General features: G+C 41.4%; 1 protein-coding gene and 1 non-coding gene across 7 annotated transcripts in view; both read right to left on the bottom strand.

Moving 5' to 3' along the window:
• Fto (FTO alpha-ketoglutarate dependent dioxygenase) overlaps positions 1–25,378 on the bottom strand; it is a 359,300-nt gene that overhangs the window by 254,182 nt on the left and 79,740 nt on the right. For all 6 annotated transcript variants that reach the window (XM_027405587.2, XM_027405589.2, XM_027405588.2 and 3 more), the window contains 2 exons: positions 12,288–12,365; positions 1,024–1,642 (listed from right to left, as the gene is read on the bottom strand). In XM_027405587.2, coding sequence (XP_027261388.2) covers positions 1,024–1,642; positions 12,288–12,365 — 697 coding nt within the window. The remainder of the gene's footprint in view (positions 1–1,023; positions 1,643–12,287; positions 12,366–25,378) is intronic.
• On the bottom strand, positions 20,443–20,598 carry LOC113834625. The gene has a single exon (XR_003483450.1). It is a non-coding gene; the product is annotated as a U1 spliceosomal RNA (small nuclear RNA).

Genomic DNA, 25,378 nt, shown 5'->3' with positions numbered 1-25,378 from the left:
AGAAAGGATATTAGTTATCCTGAAGAAAAATTTGAGATTGAAAACAATGAAGAAATTTAGGAGTACCATGAGATGGATTTTTTTTTTGTTGTTCTTAAATCACTTTTCCAAAATAGGCATTTAAACAAACAAACAAACAAAAAAAGTAACAACAACAAAAATCAATAAAGAATCTGGAATTATCAGAAAACAATGACCTTAAAAGTTCTAGTTCATTCTCTCAAATGACTTAGTACTCTAGTTTTATAAGGGAATTCTTGCATTCCTTTGTGTAATAATCATATAATCATATAATAAAAGAGCCAGTGGTCCTGCTGTGCTCCACACAGTCAGTACCTGTTTGTAACCCTGTTCTGTGAAACTCTTAAGGACTCTTGATAAACAGAAATGAAACAGCAGGAAAACATGGCTAGGTCACCAAGTTGGCACTTTGCAGCTCTCTGCTGCAAGGCGTCGTCGGAACCTTACAAAAGACAAGAAAACTGGAATGTCTGCGTACAGAAGCCACTTAACTGCTTCTGCCAAGGGGGTCTTATAAAAATGATAGGAAGCCAGGAACAGGTCCATACCTGACAGATCCCAAACATTGAGATAGTGATGTCAGGCATAATGAAGCATTTTGGCAAGGCAAGAATGTACACTGTGAGAACCGGGTAGGACTTGACAGATTTCCTGTTTTCTGGGCTCTTTCTCAGCAAGCTAATTGTGGTGACTGAACAGCCTACTCTGAGCATTAAAGAACAGCAATTGGCTGTATGGATCCGACTGCTGCTGTCCTAGGCGATGGGAAGACAAAATGACAGAAGTGCTTACTTGCAGAAATATTCTGCACACAGTGGAACAATGAGCCAGCGAGCATTTAAATGGGTAAGAGGGGTGCTCTGCAGACATACTGGAGAGACAGGCTGGAAAAGGAAAGGGCTCAACACACAAACAACTGTGCATGCATGTATATCTTCAGGGCCTGAGTGACACTGCCACACTGCCACCAGGCATGCTTTCCCCCAGAATAGACGCACGCACCTTCACAGCTATAGCTGTACACTGCCACGGCTGATCTGTCCACCAGGTTCTCATCGTGATGCCAGCTCACCGCCATTTTCCCCATGCCGAAATAAGGCTCCTCTTTCAGGTAGGGCATTTTCTGGGGATCCATGAAGTTTAGTAAAGTCACGTTGTAGGCTGCTCTGCTCTTAATGTCCACTTCATCATCACAGGATGACCCCATGCCAACCCTTGGGAACTCTGCCATGCACAAAGGCACAGCATCTTCATTAGCCTTCTCTTTGACAGCCAGTTCTTCCAAGGCCTGGATGGTCTCACCCTGCAGGTAGTCATTGAGCTTGAGGAAGGTCTGACATGCAGCAGCGATCTCAGCCTCTGTGTAATTGATGGTGCAGCCCTTCACTGGCCAGGGCACTGTGAAGAGTCTGGTGTTCAGGTACTTGTAGGTACAGCCTGGGTCCCCGATGAGGATTCGAGACACTGGGGTGAGCACATCTTTGCCTTGGATCCTAACCAGGTCCCGAAACAAGCAGCCATGCTTATGCAGTGTGAGGAAGGCCTCAGGGACCTCTTTATGCAGCTCCTCGGATATACTGCCGGCTTCCCGGAGAACCAGTTTAGGATATTTCAGCTGCCACTAAAACGAAAGCAAAGGGAGAAATGGGTATGGATGGCTATCATCTTATTATTTCCAAAAGTCTGTTTTCCTTCTAAGAGTCCAGGGAGAAACTAAACTAGCTAGTGGTGTTTCCATGTAGGGTTCATATCTTGCCAATCTAAAAAAAAAAAAAAAAAAACCTACACAAAACTGACAGGAGACTCTCCGATGAGCACTGTCAGGTTGATGCTATAACTACTAATAATCAACGCAAACAAAAAATGAGAATAATTTGGCCTTTGAATTCCCAGGCTTCCTGTGCTCACACTGCCCCACCTTCAATCTCTTTTGCATCCTTTTACTTTACAGAAAATATGATTTTATTCACGAACCAATTATTGCCTACTGACAAGAGTTTTTTAATCCATGCCAGGTGTCATTCTGACTCACCCAAACTGGCTAATTTCTCATGCCTTTACACATACTATCAGCTCCAGTTTACAGATACAACACTGAAGCAGCCAGGCACTGTGAAAGCATGCCCCTTGTCAGGCCAGGATGTAAGCCTCTGGGCTGCAGTGTCTGGCTGGCTCCAGTGAGGGTGATCTTAACTATCTGAATGAACCCCTTTCAATTACTGGCAAACTGGCTTCTGGTTCAAGACACTCACCTAAAGAAAACTCACCTCTCTGGAAGCAAATACACTGAGTTCTATAAACACACGAGCCATGACAATTTGATTCATGACTATAATACTAGTGCCCAGAATAGTCTGCAAAAGGCAGTTCAACTGGTGTCATGGGAATGGGCTATTCAGACAGATCGCATCCTAATAAAGAAACACACACTGATGCTGCTCAGGGTTGGATTGGCTTTCCTGGCTCAGGATTTACGCTTGCCCCTATAAAGTTTAATCTGACTTGTTTCCTCAGTTTCAGGATGAGTCCTCAAGGAAAAGCCTAGGGATAGCAACCTACTCAATATCCTAAGACCACTGTACTGTTCAGGCCTTCATGCATGGAGAGTTAACATGCTCATTCCTGTGGGTATGTGCATGTGTACAGCAGATACATGTGCAACTGTGTGCAACTGTGTGCATAAGCCAGAGATCAAGGTCAGGTATCTTCCTTAATCACTCAATGACAGGATCTCTCACTGATTGGCTAAGCTGGCTGGCCAGTGAGCTAGAGGGATGGACTTGTCTCCACCTCCCCAGAATTAGGATGACAGTTGTGCAATGGCTCCTGGCTTTCTACAGGGGTACTAGGGATCCAACCTCAGGTCCTCAGGCAACAAGCTGTTTGCTACTATAGCATAATCTAGTGCATTCTGGCTCATTTACAGCACTGAGAGGGGGCAATCCTGCATAGGAAGTATACAAAAGAAAAACAAATTCATCAAATCTGAATGTGAGAAAAAGAATTCACTAAATAAGGAGAGTCTGCCTGTGCTGCTCTCAGAAGCCTATGTGCTATTAGATCATGGATGCAATATGAACATACAAGTGGCGTTCTATGTATGATCATGGATGTAACATGGAAGTACATGTGGTGTACTGCTGTGTATGATCATAGATGTAACGGGAAAGGGCAGGAGCATGTGGCGTACTGCTGTGTATGATCATAGATGTAACAGGAAAGGGCAGGAGCATGTGGCATATTGCATGTGGCACACTGTTGTACACTGTCAGAGACCCACCCAGAACTTAGTGTCTCTACTTCATTTATCCCAACTGCAAAATGGAGACAGCAATACCACACTTTTTATCAACACAGCCCGGGAAGACAATCCTGTAAGCAATACAATCTTGTAAGCAGAGAACATCATGGAACCATATCTTGTCTCAAAACAAGGAGAAGAGAAAGAAGGGGAAGGAAGGATGGGAAAATAAACTTCTATAATTATCATTATGTTTATACAACTAACAACCGATCATTTACTTATGCAAGATCTATTTTGTTGTATTCATATTACAGATAGAGTGTATCAAAGACATTTTTAAAGGATTAGTGGATTTGGAAGAATGTTTTCAAAATGTTTGTACAAATGAAGCATACAATTAATAATCAAGCTCTAATTGAAAAATATTTATAACCTATATAATAAAAATAGGATTAAAAAATTTTTTAATAAGAGGCCACTATGATTTCAGAAATATGTGTAATAATATATATTATGTATATGACACATGTGTGTTATACACATTACACATACACACACAGTAACAATTAAAAAGCGGCCATACATTTAAAAGAGAGCAAAGGTAGGTGGTGCGCTGGAGGATTTGCAGGGAGAAAAGAGAAGGGAAAACAATGTAATATAGTCTTTAAAAAAATAAAAAAATTGAGAAATAAAGCTTGCAGAGCTTTGAGGTTATTATTTTTTTTAAAAAAATTTTGAAAAGACATAAATACTAAAAAACAAACTGGAGAAAAATGGGGTTAGAAGTTGAAAGCACTAGCTTCTGGGTATGCACTTTGTATATTTTAATTTTCAGCCTTTAACATTTATTTTCTAAAATAGATGTAAACTATTTTGAATAAAAAAATCAAGGAAAAGATTATTTTAATATATTTTTCATAGTAAGACTTAAATTTGCCAGAAAATTATTCTTGATGTAATGATAAAATGATACAGAATCGTCAACCATCCTCACCAAAATTTCTACCTTATTTAAATTTGGTGTGTCTGTTACACCAAGGATTACTTTTTTATGATGAGAACAATTAATGATAGTAGGCTAATTCTGACGCAGTCTCAAAGATGAATGGGAGAAAATGCCTTCCCGATGTGTCCCCTGTCCTCGTCTACTATTTAGACAGTAGTTAATCTAGTACCTGACGCACAGAACAGCTACGGACATTAGTTATGAATTGTCTTAGAAAGAACAGCAAGTAACTTTGGAGAAGAGACAACATTAAATAATCTGAGTTCATCCTGTCAGGCGAGCAAGTTCACTTTCCGTTTAGACAGGTATATGAGGAACATCAGATAGCACACAGTAATTTGGAACAGCTGTTGGCAGACTTTCAAATATGTTAGTGTAATTTTTTTTACTAATCCTGTTTTTCTAGGGAGTGTACAATCACGAAATCATATTATCACTGGTTTGGTTGCACACTATATTTCTTGAAATTTGCGAATACTTCTAGGGCATAAAAGATGATGTTTAGTTTAGTATTTGGAATGGTATGGTAGCCATAATGTGCCAACATGCAGGCCCTATCCAATGGCTCAGGAGATCTGCAACACCAGGTCTTCAGAGGTGAGGCTTTGGCTTTGCCAATTCTAATGAACTACATACAAATTCTATATTTTCCTCTTCTACCAAGGGATGGTCTGAAATGATTTCATCATTCAGAGAAGACAGGCATGGCGCTGAATGAGTGAGATACTCATTTACAGGAAGCAAATCCAAATGAGGCCCAATATAACTCTATCTTCAATTAGGAGAACAGAATTTACTACCTGTAAGGAGCCTGGGACATGCCTCCACCTGACAATGTCAGTGGCCCAGTCTAAAGAGAATCCATCTATAACCTGCTGTCTCATTCTTTGCTCTAACACTTCATGCTTTGCACTCTGGAGCATTCTGCATGCTGTCCTTCATAATATTTTCTACATCATTTTTATTGAAAATACTTGCAACTTGGCAACAATCCCAACACTAAAAGGCTACACACTCAGTTGGCCAGTCTCCAGCTGTTGGATGCCAAGCGGGACCCAGAGGAAGCACACTTCTGAAGACCTATGTAGAACCTGCTATAGCTGTCACAGCCAGATTGGTGAAACCAGAGATCTGCTAGTGACACAGAGTTGGTTCATGCATTTGTTCACTCAACAGCTCAGGCTACTCTGCATGTTCATGTTAACATCCAACCAGCACTTGTTATGCACCAGACACTGGATAAAGTCCATAAATGTGCTGATAAAAGTCAGCTAGGTCCTCCTGATAATATCTCCTATTTTTAACCGCACAGACAGAATGGAAAGCAATGAAATAAGACATTAGACCCAGGGCAGAAGTACAAGTACACTGCTAGAGGAGGAGAGGACAGTGCGGGAGGAAAGCTTGTTAAACCCTCACTTGGGGGCTTAAAGACCAGGCAAGCACACACCATCTACAAAGTACTAAGTTCCAGGAATACAAGAGAACAAAACATCCCACTCTCTTCAAGCTTATATTCTGGCAAGGAGAGACAGATACAAATGAATAAACAGAGTAAGATGGCAATGAGTGCTTTAGAGGAACTGGGTTGCTGTAATAAGTGTGACCGTCTCACATCTCTCTAGCAAAGTGACCCGAGGACGGAAGAATGAAAGAATGAGGATGACAGCCTGCAAAGACCTGAGTGGGAGAGCTCCAGGTGAAGGGATCACAGCACAAAAGTTTTGGGGCAGGAGTGTACTTGACTCATTCCAGGAAGAGGAAGAGGAAGAGGAAGAATGCCTCTGTAAGAAGAGGATATGGGGTGAGGAGCCAGGAGAGCAGGAATTCAGTGAGGGAACAGTGAGGAGCTGGAGAACATGGTACTTTATATGTCAATGTCTAGTGCCAGGCTTCTAGGCTTCAACTCAGAATATTCTGGGAAGCTACCAAGCGACTCTCAGCAAGAAGGCTAATTAAAAGAAAGCACCGGGACAGGGTGGCTGGGTGGTGAGTTGGTTCAGTGGGTAAAGGCACTTGCTGCCAATCCTGATGACCCACACGGTGGAAGGAGAGAACTGACTCCCTCAAATTGTTCTCTGGCTTCCACATGTGCACCATGCCACCACACATGTGCACACACAGGCAAAATAAATTAAATGAATAAAAAAACATAAGATTTCCCCAGATGTTATGTTGAGGCCGAGGAAGAGGGAGAAGCTGGGAGGCAACTACACCAGGGATGAAGGCAGTTTTGGCCTAGGGGAAGCAGAAGAGGCAGGAAGCAGTCAAGATGATTCTTTACAAGTGGGGCTTCCAGGACATGAATAGAGTGTGCAGTATTACGAAGAACACGTTTCTTAGGGGGAATAGATGGCTTCCAGACAGTATCAGGGAGGAGGGTGCTGGCAGGCACAATGCAGGAAGGAGAGGCAGGGCAGGGATGGATTTCAGCAAGGTGCTCTCCAACCATTCGGCTGCCTGCCAGATCCATATTAGGTGATGGGTAAGAAACTGGACACAGAGGTAGTCTGGGTCTAATTGTCAGTGGCCTTGTACATGGTAAGTGGACACGCCAAGCTTGAACTTTACCTTGGAAACAAGAGACTCAACAAAATGAACAAAGCAAAGAGGTACATACTGAACACACTTCTAAAAAGCATGGTTCTGATGGTAGTGGAGGGCACCTATCAGGAAAATACCGAAATGGTACCAATGGGCTTCAACTATGCTGGCAAAGGTAGGAATCAGAGACATCCTGGGGAAGTAAAATTGCCAGGACCTAATGGCTGACCAGGGGACAGAAGCAATGGGTAGCAGTTGAAGATAGTAAGATCCCTAGCCTGAAGAACAGCATAAGGGGACGACGACGACGACGACGACGACGACGACGACGACGAAGAAGAAGAAGAAGAAGAAGAAGAAGAAGAAGAAGGAAGAGGAGGAGGAGGGAGAGGGGAAGAAGAAGAGGAGGAGGAGGAGGAGGAGGAGGAGGAGGAGGAGGAGGAGGAGGAGGAAGAGCTAGTGCTGAAGAGCACGGATCCTTAATAAAATGTAAGTCACTTCCTGTGACAGGCTCTCTCACACATTTCAAACACATCTCAGAGCCCTCGCTGTTCCTTAGACCTAGGACTTGAACTTCTTGTCACATGGCTCTTTTTCATAACTCCCACACTATCCATCCCGCAAGGAAGCGCAAGGAAAACAGGGACCTTTTTCACAGTTTTAATTCCTAAAGCATTACAGGGCCATGGTAGGAAGGTTAGAGTATGCAGTCAACTGACATGGATCCCACTGAGGTGGGGTACCAGGAAGACTTTCAGGGAGAACATTCTAGTACAAATTCAAGACTAGGGGTGGGGCGGTCACAGGTGTAGCCCAGAGCTCACCATGAGAGCCGGGTAGCAGAAGCCCTGGTCTTTAGACTACATGCTTGTAAATCTCAAAAAGGCTTTAACCCTCTCTGTACCTCAGCTTCCTACACTCAAAAGTGAGCTTTATAACAGCTACCATGGGGGACTACGGTGGTATTTAAATAAGCTAATTTGTGCTATGCTCTCAGGACAGCACAGGTGCTGCCTGGCACATAAGGAAAGGAAGGGCACCATAAGAGAGCCTGGGATCTGCAATACATCCCAGGGAGCACTCTGGGAAATGGGGAACAGAGTTTGTCTTCTGACTGAGTCACTGCTCATTTCCTGGTGTCCTGAGGCAAGCTAACTGATGTTCCCTTTGCTATTCAGCTTCTGGCTGTTGACACTGCCCCCCCCCCTTCATTTCCCCAGGTGTTTTGAACTGGAACATGGCACAGGGAGAAGGAGCCAGCCTCAGAGTATATCCATTTGAGCCTAGCCTTTAGTTCTGATGCCCAGAAAGGAGCTTACTCTCTCCTGATGTTTGAAACAGTGGTGATAAGACCTACCCTGGGTACCTTACACTTGAGGGAGATCGTTGCTGACTCCTGGAGAAATGAACGAGGCTGGTGTGGCAACTAAATATGAGAGCATTCACAAACAGTACAGTGCCTGGCACAGGCTAAGAGACAACCAACATGCCCACATGGTAGGTGCATGACACCAAAATTATACCACAATTCTGCAGAAGGAACCCAGTGTCAGACCTGAACCATTCATTCCTGTCATTTATAAATATTTTCAGTTACAGTAAATGGGTAAAGAAAACACATTGTATATATATACACAATGGAATACTACATAACCATAAAAAGAGGAATTCTATATAACAGAACCAAACACAAGTCTGTAGAGATGAGAAAAGAGAACGTGGAGCAGGGACAGAAAGAAGTTAAGAGGCAGTGAAGATTGGGAAGGATGTTGGAGGAGAAGAAAAGCAGCCTCAAGAGCAGAGGGTCGCCATGGGCACTATATGGAATACCACCGCAGACCACCAATTCATAGAATTAACAGGTGCTAATAATTACAGGCACTTTGAGTTTATCTCTTAAGAGAATAAGTTTGCTCCGTTTGTTTTTGTTGCTGTTTTGCTTCTGGTATTATCACATTCTATTTGCTGAAGGTCCAGCTCTGAACTCCTGGGCCAACTTTTTCCTGCCAGTTCAACCACCCCGATTTGCTGGTTCTGTAGTATGTTACCACAAAGCAGCCAGTAAAAGCAGCGTTTTACAGAAGCACTGGGGCTTATTAGCAGATATAGATTAGATAATGATAACTGACTTTTGGGTGGGTTCTAAGAAATTAAGGAGCCTGGAGGCATTGTCTGTTTGCACCTGGTTTTTTCCCCTGTCCCTGGTGTGTGGCTGGGCAGAGCACAGTGGGCTATAAACTTCCCCACTTAGTTCTTCATGTTGTTCTTGCACAGCACGAAAGTGGAAGTGACTGGAAGCTACACTGAGAGAGCTGACTGTTTTTGCTTGCTTTATTTTTTTTTCTTTCAGATTTTTTAATTTGAATTAGAAACAAGATTATTTTACATGACAATCCCAGTTCCCTTCTCCCTCCTGTCCTTCCCTACCACGTCCCCCAACTAAAACCCTACCTATCACATATCCTTTCTGCTCCCCCTGGATAGTGAGGCCTTCCATAGGGTGTCATCAGAATCTATCATATCCTTTGGGGTGGGGCCTAGGCCCACCCCCGTGTGTCTTGGCTCAGGGAGTATTCCTCTATATGGAATGGGTTCCCAAAGTCCACACCTATGCTAGGGATAAGTACTGAACTTCTACAGGAGGTCCTGTAGATTTCCAAGGTTTCCTCACTGAAACCCATGTTTCTGGGGTCTGGATCAGTCCCATGCTGGTATCCCAGCTATCAGTCTGGGAAGCAAGAGTTCCCTGATGTTCAGGTCAGCTGTTTATGTAGGTTTCACCAGCCTGATCTGAACCCCTTTGCTCTTCACTAGACACAGAGAAACCCTGTCTTGAAAAACAAAACAAAACAAAACAAAACAAAAGATGCTTTTGCTTGCTTTAAAGGGGCTTTTCAAACTACTTTTTCTATATCACAAAATAAATACATGTTTGCTGTGGATAATATGACTAACTAGATAAGCTAAAACGAGAGCAACCTATCACTACTGGCTATGATCTTTCTCTAATCAATACTCTATTTCAAGATGCCACCTCCTGAGGAGTGTGTATGCAGGCAAAATCAAAATGCAAACCACACTAGATTCATTATATAACTGACTTTTAAAGTAACAAGGCATCAAGACCCAGGTCTGTAATTGTCCCTAAGGAGGCTGAGTCAGAAGGGTGTGAATTCAAAACCAGCCTGAGGGAAATGGGCTGGGAAGATGGCTCAGTTGTCATTAGCACATTGAGCTCATTCAGAGGAGCTAGTTCCTACACTGGGCAGCTCACAATGACCTGTAACTCTGATCCTCCCTCCTCTGGTCTCCATGGCCTCTGTACACATGTATATAGATGCATATGCATACACATGAATAAATACTCGGTTTTAAAAACAGCCTGAGCTATACAGTAAGACTCGGTCTCAAAAATAAATAAGAGCTAGTATATTCATCATTCATTCATTCATTCACTCGGGCAAACTAAGCAAATGATGGGTTCCAGGGGCTGAAAACAGTGTAGAAGATTAGAGAAAGAAGGATATTTAAAAACAAAATCATCTCAGGGCTGGCTGGGGCTATGGTTCATTGATACAACACTTGTCTGGCATGTGTAAGGCTCTGCACTCAAACCCCAAGCATTACACCAAAACAAAAACAAAAGCAAAATTAACTAACACTACTAAAAATGGGTGGGAAGATAGAAATAAAGAACAGTGGGTGCAGAGACAAGCCTCTGGGCTCAAGAGGTGTCAGGAAACTTCTATGGAATGGCCCAGGAACTGTTAACAGCCTCTAGCACACAGGTGTTCTGAAAGCAGGGAACACGATGACAGAAGATGGAGGGAGAAGACTCAACATTTGAAGCTGCAGTGCTACTCTGAGGTGGTGCAAACATCCAGCAGGGGTAAATCACAAAGGAGTAAGGGGGACATGTCAATGACAGTTCACTGTGGATGTGAAGCAAGGGGCTGGCATGATTTTAAGGGCAGACAGGGCAGAGAAGAAAACCATAGAGCCCAGAGTGCTGATAAGCAAAAGGCAGTGAAAAGCCTAAGATGAGCTCTTAGAAATGAGAGTGACCATTGAGGAAACCTCGGAAATCTACAGGACCTCCTGTAGTAGTTAAGTACTTATCCCTAGCATAGGTGTGGACTTTGGGAGCCCATTCCACATAGAGGAATACTCCCTGAGCCAAGACACACAGCGGTGGGCCTAGGCCCTATCCCAAAGGATACGATAGACTCTGATGACACTCTAAGGCCTCACCATCCAGGGGGAGCAGAAAGGATATGTGATAGGTAGGGTTTTAGTTGGGGGGGGGTGGTAGGGGAGGACGGGAGGGAGAAGGGAACTGGATTGTCATATAAAACAATCTTGTTTCTAATTCAAATAAAACAAATCTGAAAAAAAAAAAAAAGAAATGAGAGTGACCTAGAAACTGGATTCCAGGTGGCAGAATGCCTTCTACCCCCCTTCCTTAATTGTAGAGGTTACTATGGACAAGCAGGCGCTTCCAAGGGTGACATGGTTCTATTAAAAAACAGGTGAAATTTCACCATATTTTGCTTGTCTAGCACACCTCTCTCTTATTTAGAACAAGAAATCAAGTTTTTCTTGGCAACATCATTCATCTTAACCCCCACACACTCAGCCATATGGCTTGAGTTGGATTGCTCCCACTGAACCTAGTTCAGGGAGGTCCATGAACTAGGCCAGGCAAACATGGTAACCCTAATCAGGCTAACTCAGTCACTGCCTGGAGAATCTGGTGGAACCAGAGGAAAAGAACCCATTAAACCTTTCTACAATCTCGGACACTGAAGACCACATATCCCTTGAGCTGACCAAGTCCTCCCAGGATATCAGATTAAAGGCAACTCAGTGTGAACTCACACACAGAAATGTCAAACCCATAAACCTAGAAAAAGAATGGCCAGGGACAGTTTTTGAGAGGCTGGGTACAGCAACATGCTTTTAGATTTCTGAGTGATGCCAATAAATCCCTTTCCCCAATCCTATTTGAGTGAGTTTGATTTTTTTTGTCATATATAAGGGAAGAGTGCTGAAGAATTCTTAGTGAAAGATGCAGAATCCCAATACCGCTCACTATTGAATGGGATAGGCAGGCAGTACAGCACACAAGGTGCAGCCGAACACAGTAGTATGATAATGTGGCAAAAGCTTCACAAAGGAGCCCCACAGTAACAGGATGAGAGCACAAGATTATATTATATTCTATGCAAGACAAAAACAAACAAACAAACAAACAAAAAGCCAGCGTGAGCAGATGTAGGAGGGACCATGGATACTGGGACGTGAAAATGACACGCTGTACCTAGACAGAGTCCACAGAGAAAGCAGACTGTGAGGGAAGGCAAGTGCTCTGCAGGCTCAGCACTGCCTGGGATCAGGCCTCTCAGTGTACCTAGCAATTTCACTGATCAAATAATGAGGCTACAAATTGATAAAAATACTAAAACATCTTACCTGTTGATAGAACTCATCATCTTTGGGGGTCAGGTAAGGAAGCCAGGTGTCTTCAAGCTCCTCGAGGAGCCTCAGTTTCTGGTTAAAAATAAGAATTACATATTACTGAATGTAAAGTGACTTCAAACATAGGACTTCAAAATAATATATTATTTTCCAATAAAACACACACAAAAATCTTAATGAACTTGAATGTGCAAACCTTTAAAGTTCTAAATTAAGGGCCAGTTATAAAATGTATCAACTAAGTCATATACACTTTAAGTTGTAAGATGTATGAAGCATTCCTTCAAAAATAAGTCTGCTTGCTGTCACATTTTATGAGACAATTTCATTCTTCCCTCCTACATCTTTGCCATCAGGGTCTTTCTCATGACCTAAGAGACCTATGAATCAGTCCACACAGTCCTCCAGAATAAATCTTGCTGTACATATAACCTGATACACTTAAGCTCTCTGTGATACCAATCCTGGGATAGCAAATAAAGCAGAACCATCTCCTCTGAGAACACTGGGGGAGCCAGGATGCTTACCCTTCCTGTAAACACTTATCTGAATGGTCGACTTATAGTAGTGCTCTTCTTTTAGATTACTTCATTTTGTGTATGTAAGTGTTTTGCCTGCATGTATGTACGTATGTTCATCACATGCTTGTCTGGTGCCTGTAAAGGTCAGAAGAGGGTTTCTGACCTCCAGGAACCAGAGTTGCAGATGACTATAAGCTGCCTCAAGGGTGCTGGAAACAAAACCTGTGTCCTCTAGAAAAACAACATGCACTCATAACTGTAGAACCATCTCTCCAGTGTGGTGATGTCTTGCTTGTACAAATAAAGCCTTCAGAAAATGGAGCTTGCCAGTAGCTAACTATAGAGATCTGGAGGTCTGTACAGACAGACAGGAAGTGAGGTAGCTGGGCAGAAACAGGAACTCACTCTCTTATCTGCTGAGACCCTAAGGAGTTAAGGTATGGCTGTGGCTTGCTCCAGGCAGCAAGATGTCTCTGCCAACTCTAGAGTTTATATATTATCCTTCAGGGATCTTTGATGGAGTTGAAGACTGATAGATATGGTATGGTTTCCCTTAGTTACGACTAAAGATAAATTACATATAAAAGTTTAGACTCACAAAGATAGGATAAATGATAGACTATTTTCTTTACATTTTGCCAATTTTTTTTTTTTGTTTTGTTTTTCAAGACAGGGTTTCTCTGTGTAGCTTTGGAGCCTATCCTGGCACTCGCTCTGGAAACCAGGCTGGCCTCAAATTCACAGAAATCTGCCTGCCTCTGCCTCCCGAGTGCTGGGATTAAAGGCATGCACCACCAACGCCCAGCCACACTTTGCCAAATGTTAAGGGACTAAATATTGTTAATTAGAGTTCTTGCTTGATAATTGCTTTGATACATATGTATGTATACACACACACACACACACACACACACACACATACACACACACACACACATACATACACACACACACACACACACACACACACACACACACACACACACTTACTATGTTAAAGTTAAAATCTTTCTTTTTATTTAGAGAGAAAAGGGATGTCCTTCTATGCTGTGAATATGTTTCTCTTATTGGTTTAATAAAATGCTGATTGACCAGTAGCCAGGCAGGAAGTATATGCAGGGCTACCAGATGAGGAAAATGCTGGGAAGAGAAAGGCAGAGAGAGAGTCACAAGGGAGACTCCATGTAACCACCAAGGAGTAACATGCCAAAGCATTATGGATAAGGCACAGCCTGGTGGCAATACATAGTTTAATAGAAATGGGCTAATAATTATGAGAGAGCTAGCCAATAAGAGGCCTTAGCCATCAGCCAAACAGTTTATAATTAATATAAGCCTCTTTGTGTTTATTTGGGACTGAAGGGCAGTGGAACCAGATGGGACAGAAACTCTGTCTTCACTCGAGCCCCACATAGTGCCTTTTAAAAACTAAACTCTCATCTCTAAAACATCACCACAAATTTATGGCAAGCCTCTTTGCTTTCTTATCCAATTTTAGGAAGCATCCATCCAGCATTGTCTAAGGCTGTTTCAGGAAATCAATTCTTCTTCAGATAGCACTGACTATTAGGACAGGCAATTGTAACATGAGATTTTACAATTCTTCACCTTATATTCAGGCATATACATAGCATATATGAGTATAATGTGCATATGCACATATAGGGGCACTCGTACACACACACAGAGATGTGCATATTAATTATCTGGAAGAAAAAATAGCAGAAAGAAGTAATTTTCAAATGAAAGTGGAAATTTTAAAGTGCATCACCAGGGCCATTGTTAGGCAGCAATGAAACACTGTAAGAACAGGAAGGTGTGTCATTGCTCTGCACCAGTGTGGGCCTCCCCAAGAGAGTATGGTTTAGCAGACACAAACTGTTTTATTCCCTGCAACTCCAGAAGTCACTGACTTTACACAGTGCACCACTCACTCAACCAGATATGAGAGCCCAGAGTATTACCTCCCTCCACCCCAGGAAAGCAGCCATCACTCACAAACCTACCATAACCAGAGCAGTTCATAGAAAACACCTCCTTTTAATCCAAAATTTCTAGACCTTCTGCATTATAATCCAAAATAAATAGCACAAAGGGAATGGAAATCTAACTACTACACATACAAGAAACAATACAGCATGTTCCATTCACACATGATTCTTCTATCTAATCAGTCTTCCATTCTGATGGTATTTTCTTACCCATAATGCTAAATGACTTCCTAATTAAGGTGTGATCAGTGATCACTAGGAAAGACCTGTGATAGTAGCATAGCGAAAATCATTTAATTTACTAATCGGACAAGGCTTTATTTGCTTTCAGCAGTAGCCACTACTACAGTTATAAAAAGAACTAACGATACTTCCATGAATATACATTCTCATACTATCACTACCTTTACCAAAACCCTGCACTTTAATTTTATTTGAAGCTCAGGAAAGTATGCAGTCCTCTGTGATCCTTTTACTGGGTCTTAGAACTTTTTATAAACACAAAGCACTACAATATTTATAAATGCCACCAAAAAATTAAACACTCAATAATTCAGGAGTTCCACCTTAAAAATACCAACTTAAAAATCTCTCCATGAGAGTCTATCATTTAAGCTAATCCATGTATAAGGTATATGTTTCCAAGAGGAATTCCATCCTTCATCTAAGACAGGCTGAAGATTAAGAGATCTGCCTCATAGGCTAACAAGCATCAACAGAAGATGCAATTGTTTGTAATTAATGCTTTAAGTAAATTATTGTGAAAATAAACAGTTCAGGTAAGGAGCAGAACACCAGACATGTGTAAGACATCTAAAAGCTGTATTAACAAAGGATAAAATTCTTCAAGAACGCTCCTACTATGGATCAAGCAGAACAGCAATGGCCTTGCTCTGCAGGAATTCAAAACATTCTACATTCTGCTTCTGTTGATTTCAACACTGTAAATCACCTATTGACCGTACTATCTTACCACCAATTTAAACACATCACCTATTGATTCTTAACATGGACACTGCTACAAAACCAACTTACGCTTCAGGGCTTGTTTTAGGAAAGACACCCTCCTGTTCTTGTGCAATGACAAATTTGTAGGCAACAATCACAGACAAACATTTTGGGGTAAGGAGGGAAAACCAGCTCTGCAGGTTCCTCAGTGTTGCAGGAGATTTGTTTGTGCCTTGGTTTAGAGGGCAGGGTCCACATTCAGGTGAGAGGAGTGGACCTTAGAGTTTTCTAGCAGACTTGGAGATAGATGAATACACAAGAGGAATAAGGAGGGCCCAAAGGAGACAGGCTCTCCTTTTCTATCAGGGAGAGTGAGGTCACTGATCATTTTCTCTATCGCTCTGAGAATCTATCAGGTTTTACCCTAATATCTGACTCCTGATCATCTTTTTTTTTAAATTAATAAAACAATAAAAAAGTCATTATACGTCTGTGCCAAATGCAATCCAGTCACCACAGCACATGAGAACATGATGGCTGGAGGCAGAGGGTCTCACACTGGGTCAGCTCTGGCCAGCAGCAGTGCCTCAAAGAGCCCACACAGTGGGCCCTGCAGCATACTGCTCTGCTCACAAGCTTCTTGGCTGTCACACTTGTAACGAATATATCAAGCTACTCACAAATGCTACATAGCCAGAAAGGGCTGGGAGCCTGGCTCCCCTACCTGACAGGAGGGTCACAGAAAAGGTCCCCTCTAGCCATCCCGGGATGGCTAAGGCCCACTTCCACAGCTCCTCAAGGAAAGGGACACACAGCACCTTACATTTAAAACAATCTACAACTCATAATCATAAAAGGGTTGAGGCTGAACATCAGAAACTGTAGGCATATACTTCCACTTTGCTGGGAAAGCTGAGAGGTCTGAGCTCACGGATCTTGCCAAAGACATGATTTGAGAGTCATACAGAAATCACCAAAAAACTTAACTGGTTTATAAGTCATGATGCACAGGTGTGTCTTATGCACACAAATGGCACAAATGGAGTCTATTTTTTGTCCCACCTCTCTCTTTAGCCCCAGTAGATGATGCTGCTGACAACTCTTAGTTGTCACCTGTTTTTCATTTTCAGGTACTAGTTTGGTTGTTTTGTTTGGTGTGTGTGTATGTGTTGTTTGTTTGTTTGTTTGTTTGACAGTATGGCAGGCTAGCCTGGAACTTGCTATGAATTCTCAAATCCAAGGTATCCTCCTACCTGAGACTCCCAAGTGCTAGGATTAAAGGTATATTCCATTACACCCAGCATTCTCTGTTATAGTCTTTAAATTGTACATGATATTTTAGGCTGGTCAACAAAAATTGAATTTTATTAAAATTAATGAACCTCTACTGTACAAAATACAATGTGTATTTTGAAGCAAGTAGGAAAGTGACCTGGTCCTTAAGCAAGGTTTGAATGAGTAGGAAGATGCCTTTCAAAAGGTAGGAAGCAGCCTAACCAAAGGAAGTAAAGGTAATACATTTAATATACCATATTCCTAAAGAAAAGGAGTCTGCATTCCCATCCTCATTCTCAACAAAAATGCAGCATTGTACAAAGAAACTGGACAAGTAGATTTTGGGACACAAACTTTGTAACTTCCAAGGTGTATATATTCCTCAGTCAATCCCTTTCAACCTTGGTTTTCTTATCTGCAATGCAGCTATGAAGAAGTAAAAATCAAGCATGTGCATTATTAAATACCACAGATGGCAGGCAAGTGAAATCAGGTGAAGGGAAAGGGTGTTCTAGACAACAGAGCATGAGCTCAGGAGTCAAACTCTGAGTTCCAAGGCAAGTTCCCCAATCAAGATATGATCTGGGGCTCAGCTCCCTGCAGGGCATAAAGGAAGCAACACATACAAACAGTTAAGAGCAGTGCTTGGCACATAACAAGCCCTCAGTACACTTGGCAGCCATAATTCTCATTTACTTGTGTCTGGAAAAGTTGCATTTAATAGTTATAAACACCAACAATGGAATCTATATGAATCCACCTAATTATACTTTAGAACATAAATCAATCCTACTTAAGAACTCCAGGCACTAATTTGCCTGGACAGAATACAGGAAAAATTCAAAAACACATCCCACAAAAGTTTATATATGTGTGTGCACATGTATGTGTGTCACAGCTTAACTAGCTGTGCTATAATGGTACCTAGGGTTTAATACAAGGAAACTTGCAAAGGCTTGGAACACAGAAGAAAGCAAGGTCCGTACCAGGCTGTGCTGGGACTACTGTCACTTCCCAAGAACTACACACAGTCAATCTCACCATAGGCCACACCTTCCCAAGGCAAGAAAAATTATGTCTTGCAAAACCTTTTTAATTTTTAATATAAGAGGATCATATGAAACACAATATTTTGAATTTTTAGTTAAAATTAAACCTACTTTTCAACTTTTAAAACTAAAGCTATTCCTGAACCAGTGGCACCTCGCTGCTCTAACAGGTCTAGACTTACAAATAGGCACAAAAGAAAAACCTTGTGATTCACAAAACACCAAGAAGAACACTCACAAGGCTTTCACCACAGGACAATTAACCCTCAAATACATGCCACTCCCTTCTTCCTGACAAGCCTCAAGAGCAAGCCCTTCCAAGGACCAAACTGATTCCAAGAATGCTCAATGACTCACTTAATGAAGATAAGAAATACTTTAAATAACACCAAGAACAAGATCTACATGAAAAAACTGAAAAATACCAGACATGACAACAACATGGGCAATAGAAGACTTTACTCTTTACTAATTAAATACTTACAAAAGATACCTGATTATTTAAAATAAAAATACATACACAGAACTAAAATATATGACATGAGTTACAAAGGCCCATCATCAGATACATGCTTGTTCTTGTAAGAATCTCATATTCGAAGTGCAGAAGGCTACTCCAAGAGACCCTACTAGGATGAAGATGGATACTAGAGATGTTAAAACAAGGGCAGAGAGTTAGGGAACAATGTGAAAAAGAACATAAAAGTCCTTTGAAAAAAAGGTAGGAAGAGAAGGAGGAGGAAGCAGAAAGAAAGGAAGGAGAGAGAAAAGAAAAAAGGAAGGAAAGAAAGAACAGAAAACAAAGAGCAAATAGCAAATTAGAAGTAAATCTAAGCAGATAAATGTTTTAACATATCAAAGTGGAACCTGGCCACCAAATTCTCCCAGCAGCCCTCAGTCCTGACCTGTTACAGGGTATAGCTGGAATACTCCTTCCCTACTCTAAACTTCTCCAGCTCAGGGGATGATCTGAATTTCCACATATAGTCCAAGCATTTTGGTTACCTGGTCTCTTTTCCTCTATTCTCTTAGCCAGTTTCTTAGCCCAAGCCACCCTCTAGGTTGGTGGCTCCTCTCTTGTTCCCTCCCCCCTCTCCTCACATGGCTCAGATATCTCTGCCTATGGCTTGTTCTCCCTTTTATCCACAATAAACTTTCTCCTCCACCATATCTAGGAGTAGTCATGTCCTTCCTTTTTATTTTTTTCATTTAATAAATAATCACATCAGGGAGCTGAAAAGATGGCTCAGTGGTTAAGAGCCCTGGGTACCCTTTTAGAGAACCCTGGTTCAGTTCTCAGCACCCACATGGTGGTTCCCAATCATCTGTAACTCCAGTTGCAGGAAATCCAATGCCCTCTTCTGGCCTCCAAAGGTACCAGGCAAGTATATGATGCACAGACATAATACATACAGGCTAAACACCCATACACAGAAAAATAAATAAATTTTAATTAAAAAATCACATTAGGCTAGTGAGATGTATCAGTCAGTGAGGTTTTTGCCCTGCAAGCAAGAAGGCTTGAGTTCAGACACACACTAGATCCATGTGAAAGCCATCCTTGGCAATGAACACCTGTAATCCTGGGATTTCCCACCTATAATGTTGGGAAAGCAAAGACAGGAGACTCGGGGACTCACTGGTCAGCCTGTCTAGCCAAATCAACAGGCCCAGGTCCAGTGAGAGACCCTGTCTCAAAGAACAAGATGAGGAACAACCAAAGAATGCAGATGCTGACCTCTGCCCTCCACTGCACATGTATCTACATGTATATGAACATGCATGCAAACACATACACAGATCTATAGGATGTACCTTTTTGTTTCCTCTTTATCTTGTATTTAGGGATATTTCCCACTATATACCTTATATCCTACAGTTTCAACATAAATTGAATTTCCCCATTTAGCTTTCAAATTCACCCTTTCTTTTCTTAACCCTTTGTCTCTTTAAGCTAAATTCTATGTGAATTGTTCAGCACTCTTTCAACTCGTCATTTTCCTTGTATATGCACTAAGTCTAATGTCTATGAAGTTTATTCTGGCAGATAAACACAGTGGTTACACCTGTAATCCTGGCACCAGAGCTGAGGCAAGCATATCATTAATTCCAAGTCAGGCTGAATTGCAGCAAGACTCTGTCTCAAAGTCAACAATCTACTTCTATGACAATGTTTTTCATTTCCAAAACCTACAACCAGTTCTTTTTCATATAGCTGAAATTCCCAAATATTTACAAACAGTTTAGATTTTTATTTTATTGTAAGAGTTTGACTTATTCAGTTGCTCTTTTCATCACTGCAGCACTGTTTCCCAGGACTCTAGCTCTTTCTTTCTTTCTTTCTTTTTTTTTTTTCTTTTCTTTTCAGGGAAGAGAACAAACGCAGTCCCCCACTACCACAATTTATGCAGTCCAGTTTCCTGCATTTGGGGAAATCACAGGGATCTTGAGTGCAATGGATAAGTCTCGCCGTGGGCAAACCACCTTTGTGATCATGGTATCTCCCCTGCCAGGTAAGTAGTAAGCTGCCTGTCTATAGTAAAGTGACTTTGTTGTCTAATTTGGCTTCTTTCTTTTCTCCTTCTAGGAGTATAGATTCACATTTTCTTTGAGTTAACTGAACATAGTTGCAAACACTTTTGTGAATTCTTTGTCTGGCAGTTCTTGCAGCTCATTTTCATTAGTGACCGTTCTTATGGTATTAGTGGTTTGTAGGTGAGGTGTGTTCTCTTGGTTTTTCCCGGTGTTTCTGTATCTGGTCTGGGACTTACCCACCTTGTAGTGTTTGTTGATGAGTGTTCCTTCCTTCCTTTCTTATTTTTTGATCGGCTCACCTTTCTTCTTTCAGTGATACAGAAGGTCATGAGGGCTGGGCAGCAAACTGGAGCAAAGTTCCTAGCTTTTTGTTTTTATGGAGCAACAGAACATGTGAATCTTTTGCTTTTTGGATCAACAGAACATGTGTATCTTTTAGTCTTTGATTTGTCCATAAAATATATTAATCTCACAAGGCATAACTTTTGTTCTTATTGGTTTTGTTACATGTTGCTCCAATTATTTTTAATTGTTAATGGAACCATATTTTGAAGGTTTTGTCTTTGTTTTTTCTCCTTGGTGGCTCACTTCACCTTCGGTCACCTGTGGATCCACAGAAACTCTGTCTTGCCTCTCCCAGAATGCCCAGTATCCAGGATCAAGCTTTGTATGATGGTCCTACACAGCAACATAATCTCTGATTTCCCACCCTGATTCCACTCCTGCTTCTCAAGACTCACAGATCAAAGTAAACTATTGCCCCCCCTAGGATCAGGGAACTTCTTTTAATCACCCTTTACAAAAAGTGAAACCACACTGCCAAGCTTCAGGAGGTTAGTCTATTCTGTGCCCATTCAACTTTTTGTGTCAACATCCAGGGGATCAAGGCTTTAATTCAGCTGACTACATTTTCTGGTTAACTCTTTCCAGGGCATAATGCCATCCTGTTTACAACTCTCACTCTGACTTTTCTTTGTTTATTCCTTCAACGTCTTATACCTGCCATCTTTATGTATTTCGAATAATGGGCAAGCACATACTGTCATACGTTAACATCAAGACACAGAATTCTTCAGGATAAAGATTCTTAGCAGGAGATTATCCAGGTTGAAGTGACTAATAGGGCTAACTTTTAAGGTTTCTCATACAGTTAAACTGCTCTCCCAGTATCAATTTTCATGTTCCTCAGTAGATAACTCCCATTTTTCATTTACTCAAACAGCAGTTACTACCAAACTTGTACTGTTTGGACAAAATGACTAATGAAAAGCAAGCTCTGCTGTAATTTACATTCTTTGTGAGTCGGTTAAATAACTCTTCATATATCTATTAACATTTGTAGTAGCTCTTTGTGAAATACATGATGGGGCCTTTTATCCATTCCCCACCCCACACCCCACACCTCCCACCCCTGCTTATACCTTTCCTTGGTCTGTAGCTATTAATCTACTCGGTTACTACGCAAGTACAATGAACTCAAAGTCTATATGATTTGATCATTTAGACTTTCCTTCATTTCTTCTTTTGCTGAGCAGCTGTCTAGGGAAGGACTGGATCTCCAGCAGAGCTGCCTTCATGCATCCCAGATAACATGACACTTTCCATGTTCTCTTTAACTAAGACAGCAATACTTGGCCTAGGATTCCACCAAGCTAGCTGCAATATTTCCTGGTCTCAAAAAGTTCTCTGTCAAGGGAAACGTTTCAAACTCAATAAAAACCACAGATTCAAAATAATATACTTGAGCTCCTCAGATAACTTGAAAAACAATCTACTTGTCCTATTAACTTAACTTTTTAAGTTATAGTTATAAGTTATAAGTTATAAGATTTAAGTTATAAATCTTATATATATATATATATATATATATGATTTTCAGCTATAATCATCATTTTAGGGAATGTATAGTCCAAGTTTCAAGTGGGAAATGGTCTCCTGAAGAAAACTGTCAAATTAGTGAAAAAGCAACTAAGGTAAAGCAAAAAGTAAAGTAACTGGAAGTTAGAAGTAACTAGAAGGAGCAAATGGAGGCTAAGAGTAACTGTAGGTTAGGGGTAACTGGAAGGAGTAACCAGAAAGGACTAAAAACTTTTCAAGGAGAAAGTTAATATATCTAAAGAATATGATATTACTATCAAAGCAGTACATACGACAAAATAGTATGTTAGATCCTTTTCCAAGGGACAGTGACTGCAAACAGTTCCATGCATTTGGCCCGCCCACGCATGGCACTGCATGCATGCAGACACTAAGTTCTTGGAGCTGGCTCCGTGTCCTGAGATGGTTCTTACTGAGGTTCTCTTTCACACAGAGTACAGGCCAGGATTCTGCAAGTGAATATAACAACCAAGGCAATCCCATCCCAAACTTAATGAGTCATTGCAGAATTTAGGAAACCCTTGCTGCCCATTCTACTTACATGCTAGCTCTGAGGCCCTAATAATACACCCCTTTGACATTTCCAAGAGGAAAATACCTCCTGTTGAGAAGAAAATCTCAAGTTCTCTCAGCTGAATTCGGGGCACTTAACACCTTGGAATCATACACCTTGGTAGTCCACCAAAAGGTCAGATGATGGGGGCTTCATGAGACTTCACAGGGTCTGGCCAGGCTTTAGCACAATCAAACCTAACACCTGCTAGCAGTCCAACTGTAAATAATCACACTTGAGACCAGTAGGATTTCTGATTTCTTTGTAATGATACAAAGCTTCAGCCATTAAACCAAGATCCAACAACCTGCCATGGGAAAGAAGATGAACATGCTGCTGCTGTAAGGTCATCAGAAGTGACCTTGGTGATACTCCATTCAATAAGCGTTAGCTCTCTAGTCCTGTGTGGGCTTCTGCTGCTTCCAAAGCAAGTGCTGCATAATCAGAGGACGTCTCCCCTTGAGTAGCAGCAACTGAATTATAGGAGATGGGATGTTACCTTAACAACAACAAAAATATAGCTCCTGACACAGTTACATCAACTGGTAGTTCTGTCTGGCAGTGATGAAAAATTAGAGAATAATATCTAAAGGAATGACTTATTTTAAACTACCACAGAAGTTTATAACATAAAACAGGATTCCAGAAAGTCAATATGCTCTCTTTATTCTCACTACTTCTCAACTGAAGCATTGACTAGAACCCGGTAACTTCATTAGTGTAACTTCATTTAATCTTATTTCCAGACATGCATTTGATGCTCTGAAGTTTTTGTTTCCAATTATATCATGAAGAATAATCCTAGTGCATTAGTTACTTCTCTCACTGTTAGGACAAAACACCTAAGTTAAGTAATGTAAGGAAGGCAGAGGTGGTCTGGGCTCAGTCTCCACAGCAGAGAAGTCCTTCAGGCTGCCTAGTCTCAGAAGGAGGTTATTCCCGTTACAACCTCACTTACCGTTGACCCAAACCTATTTAAACCTGCCTTTGCATGTCATATCTTGAAAATCCTTACCAGCACCTGGGAGTCAACAAGACCAAAATCAAAGTCAACATTTTCCTTTCTAGAATTTTGTGCTCCCAATGGTGCTGTTTCTAATCAATAGCACCATTGGCCTAACATACAATTGGGAATTCTATTCCCCTGCTCCTCCCCCTCCATTTCACTCACATTTATTAACTTCGAAAACTATTTTACCTACCATCCTTTAAGTAAAGACAATGACTCAAAGCATCCATGTTTACAGAAACATTCATTATTCACAAGAGCCTATGATGGAGGCAACCCAGTGTCCACAGTGCATGAACACTGAGCAAACTGTAGTTTACATACACCAAGGAATATTATTCATCCTTAAAAAGGAATAAATTTATACATTCTACAACATAGATAAATCTTGAAGACATTATGTTAAATGAAAGTAAACCAGTCACAAAAGGACAAATATTGTATGGTTACAAAGGCATTGGGTACCCAGAATAGTCAGCTTAAAGAGGTAGATAACTGGGACTGGAGAGAGGACCCAGGTTCAATTCCAGCATCCACATGGTGGCTCAGAGCTGTCTGTAACTCTAGTTACAAGGGATCTAGCCTTCTCTTCCACCTTCCATGGGCACTGCATGTACATAGTACACAGACATACATACCAGCAAAACAACTACACATAATACATATTTTTAAAGGAGAGGCAGAAAGTTACAATTGTACAGACTAGGAGTTGAGGGAAAACAGAAATGAAGCTATTCGGTGTATATAAGGTGCAGTCATATAAAGTTTCAGTAGGTGATGATGAGAAACTGGAGGGGGACACTAGAGATGGGTGCACAATAATTCAGTGGCTTAAGGGCCACTGAGCTGCTTCATTAAAATGGCCAGTTTTGTGTGCATTTTGCCACAATTTTTAAGTATTAAAATTCTATGAACAGTATGTGTGACAGAAGGGAAGGAGGGAGGGGGAGGGAGGGAGGGAGGGAAGGAAGGAAGGAAGGAAGGAAGGAAGGAAGGGAGGAAGTTTAAAGAAATGAAGAGCTCAGGGAGCTGGAAGCCACACACTCAAGAGCAACTGATGTCTGCTGCTGATACACTTTCCAAACCAGGCAGGATCTTGAGGCTCTGAGGCCTTGTGCTAGTCTCCAAATATGGAACCATATATATTTTTCTGGCATCATGAAATGAGCCAAAAAAAAAAAAAAGGAATTCACACTGCCTAATCAGAAATGAGAACCTCCTCTAACTTCAAAGTTAGGAAACTTTCATCAAATTCCAAAAGAACTGTAAAGTGTTCTTAGGCTGAGGGTGCAGAGGAATCTTAAATATAAACCACAGGTTTTACAG

Source organism: Cricetulus griseus, chromosome 3, assembly GCF_003668045.3.
Source record: "Cricetulus griseus strain 17A/GY chromosome 3, alternate assembly CriGri-PICRH-1.0, whole genome shotgun sequence".
Taxonomy (NCBI): Eukaryota; Metazoa; Chordata; class Mammalia; order Rodentia; family Cricetidae; genus Cricetulus; species Cricetulus griseus.
This window is presented reverse-complemented; position numbering and strand designations above follow the sequence as displayed.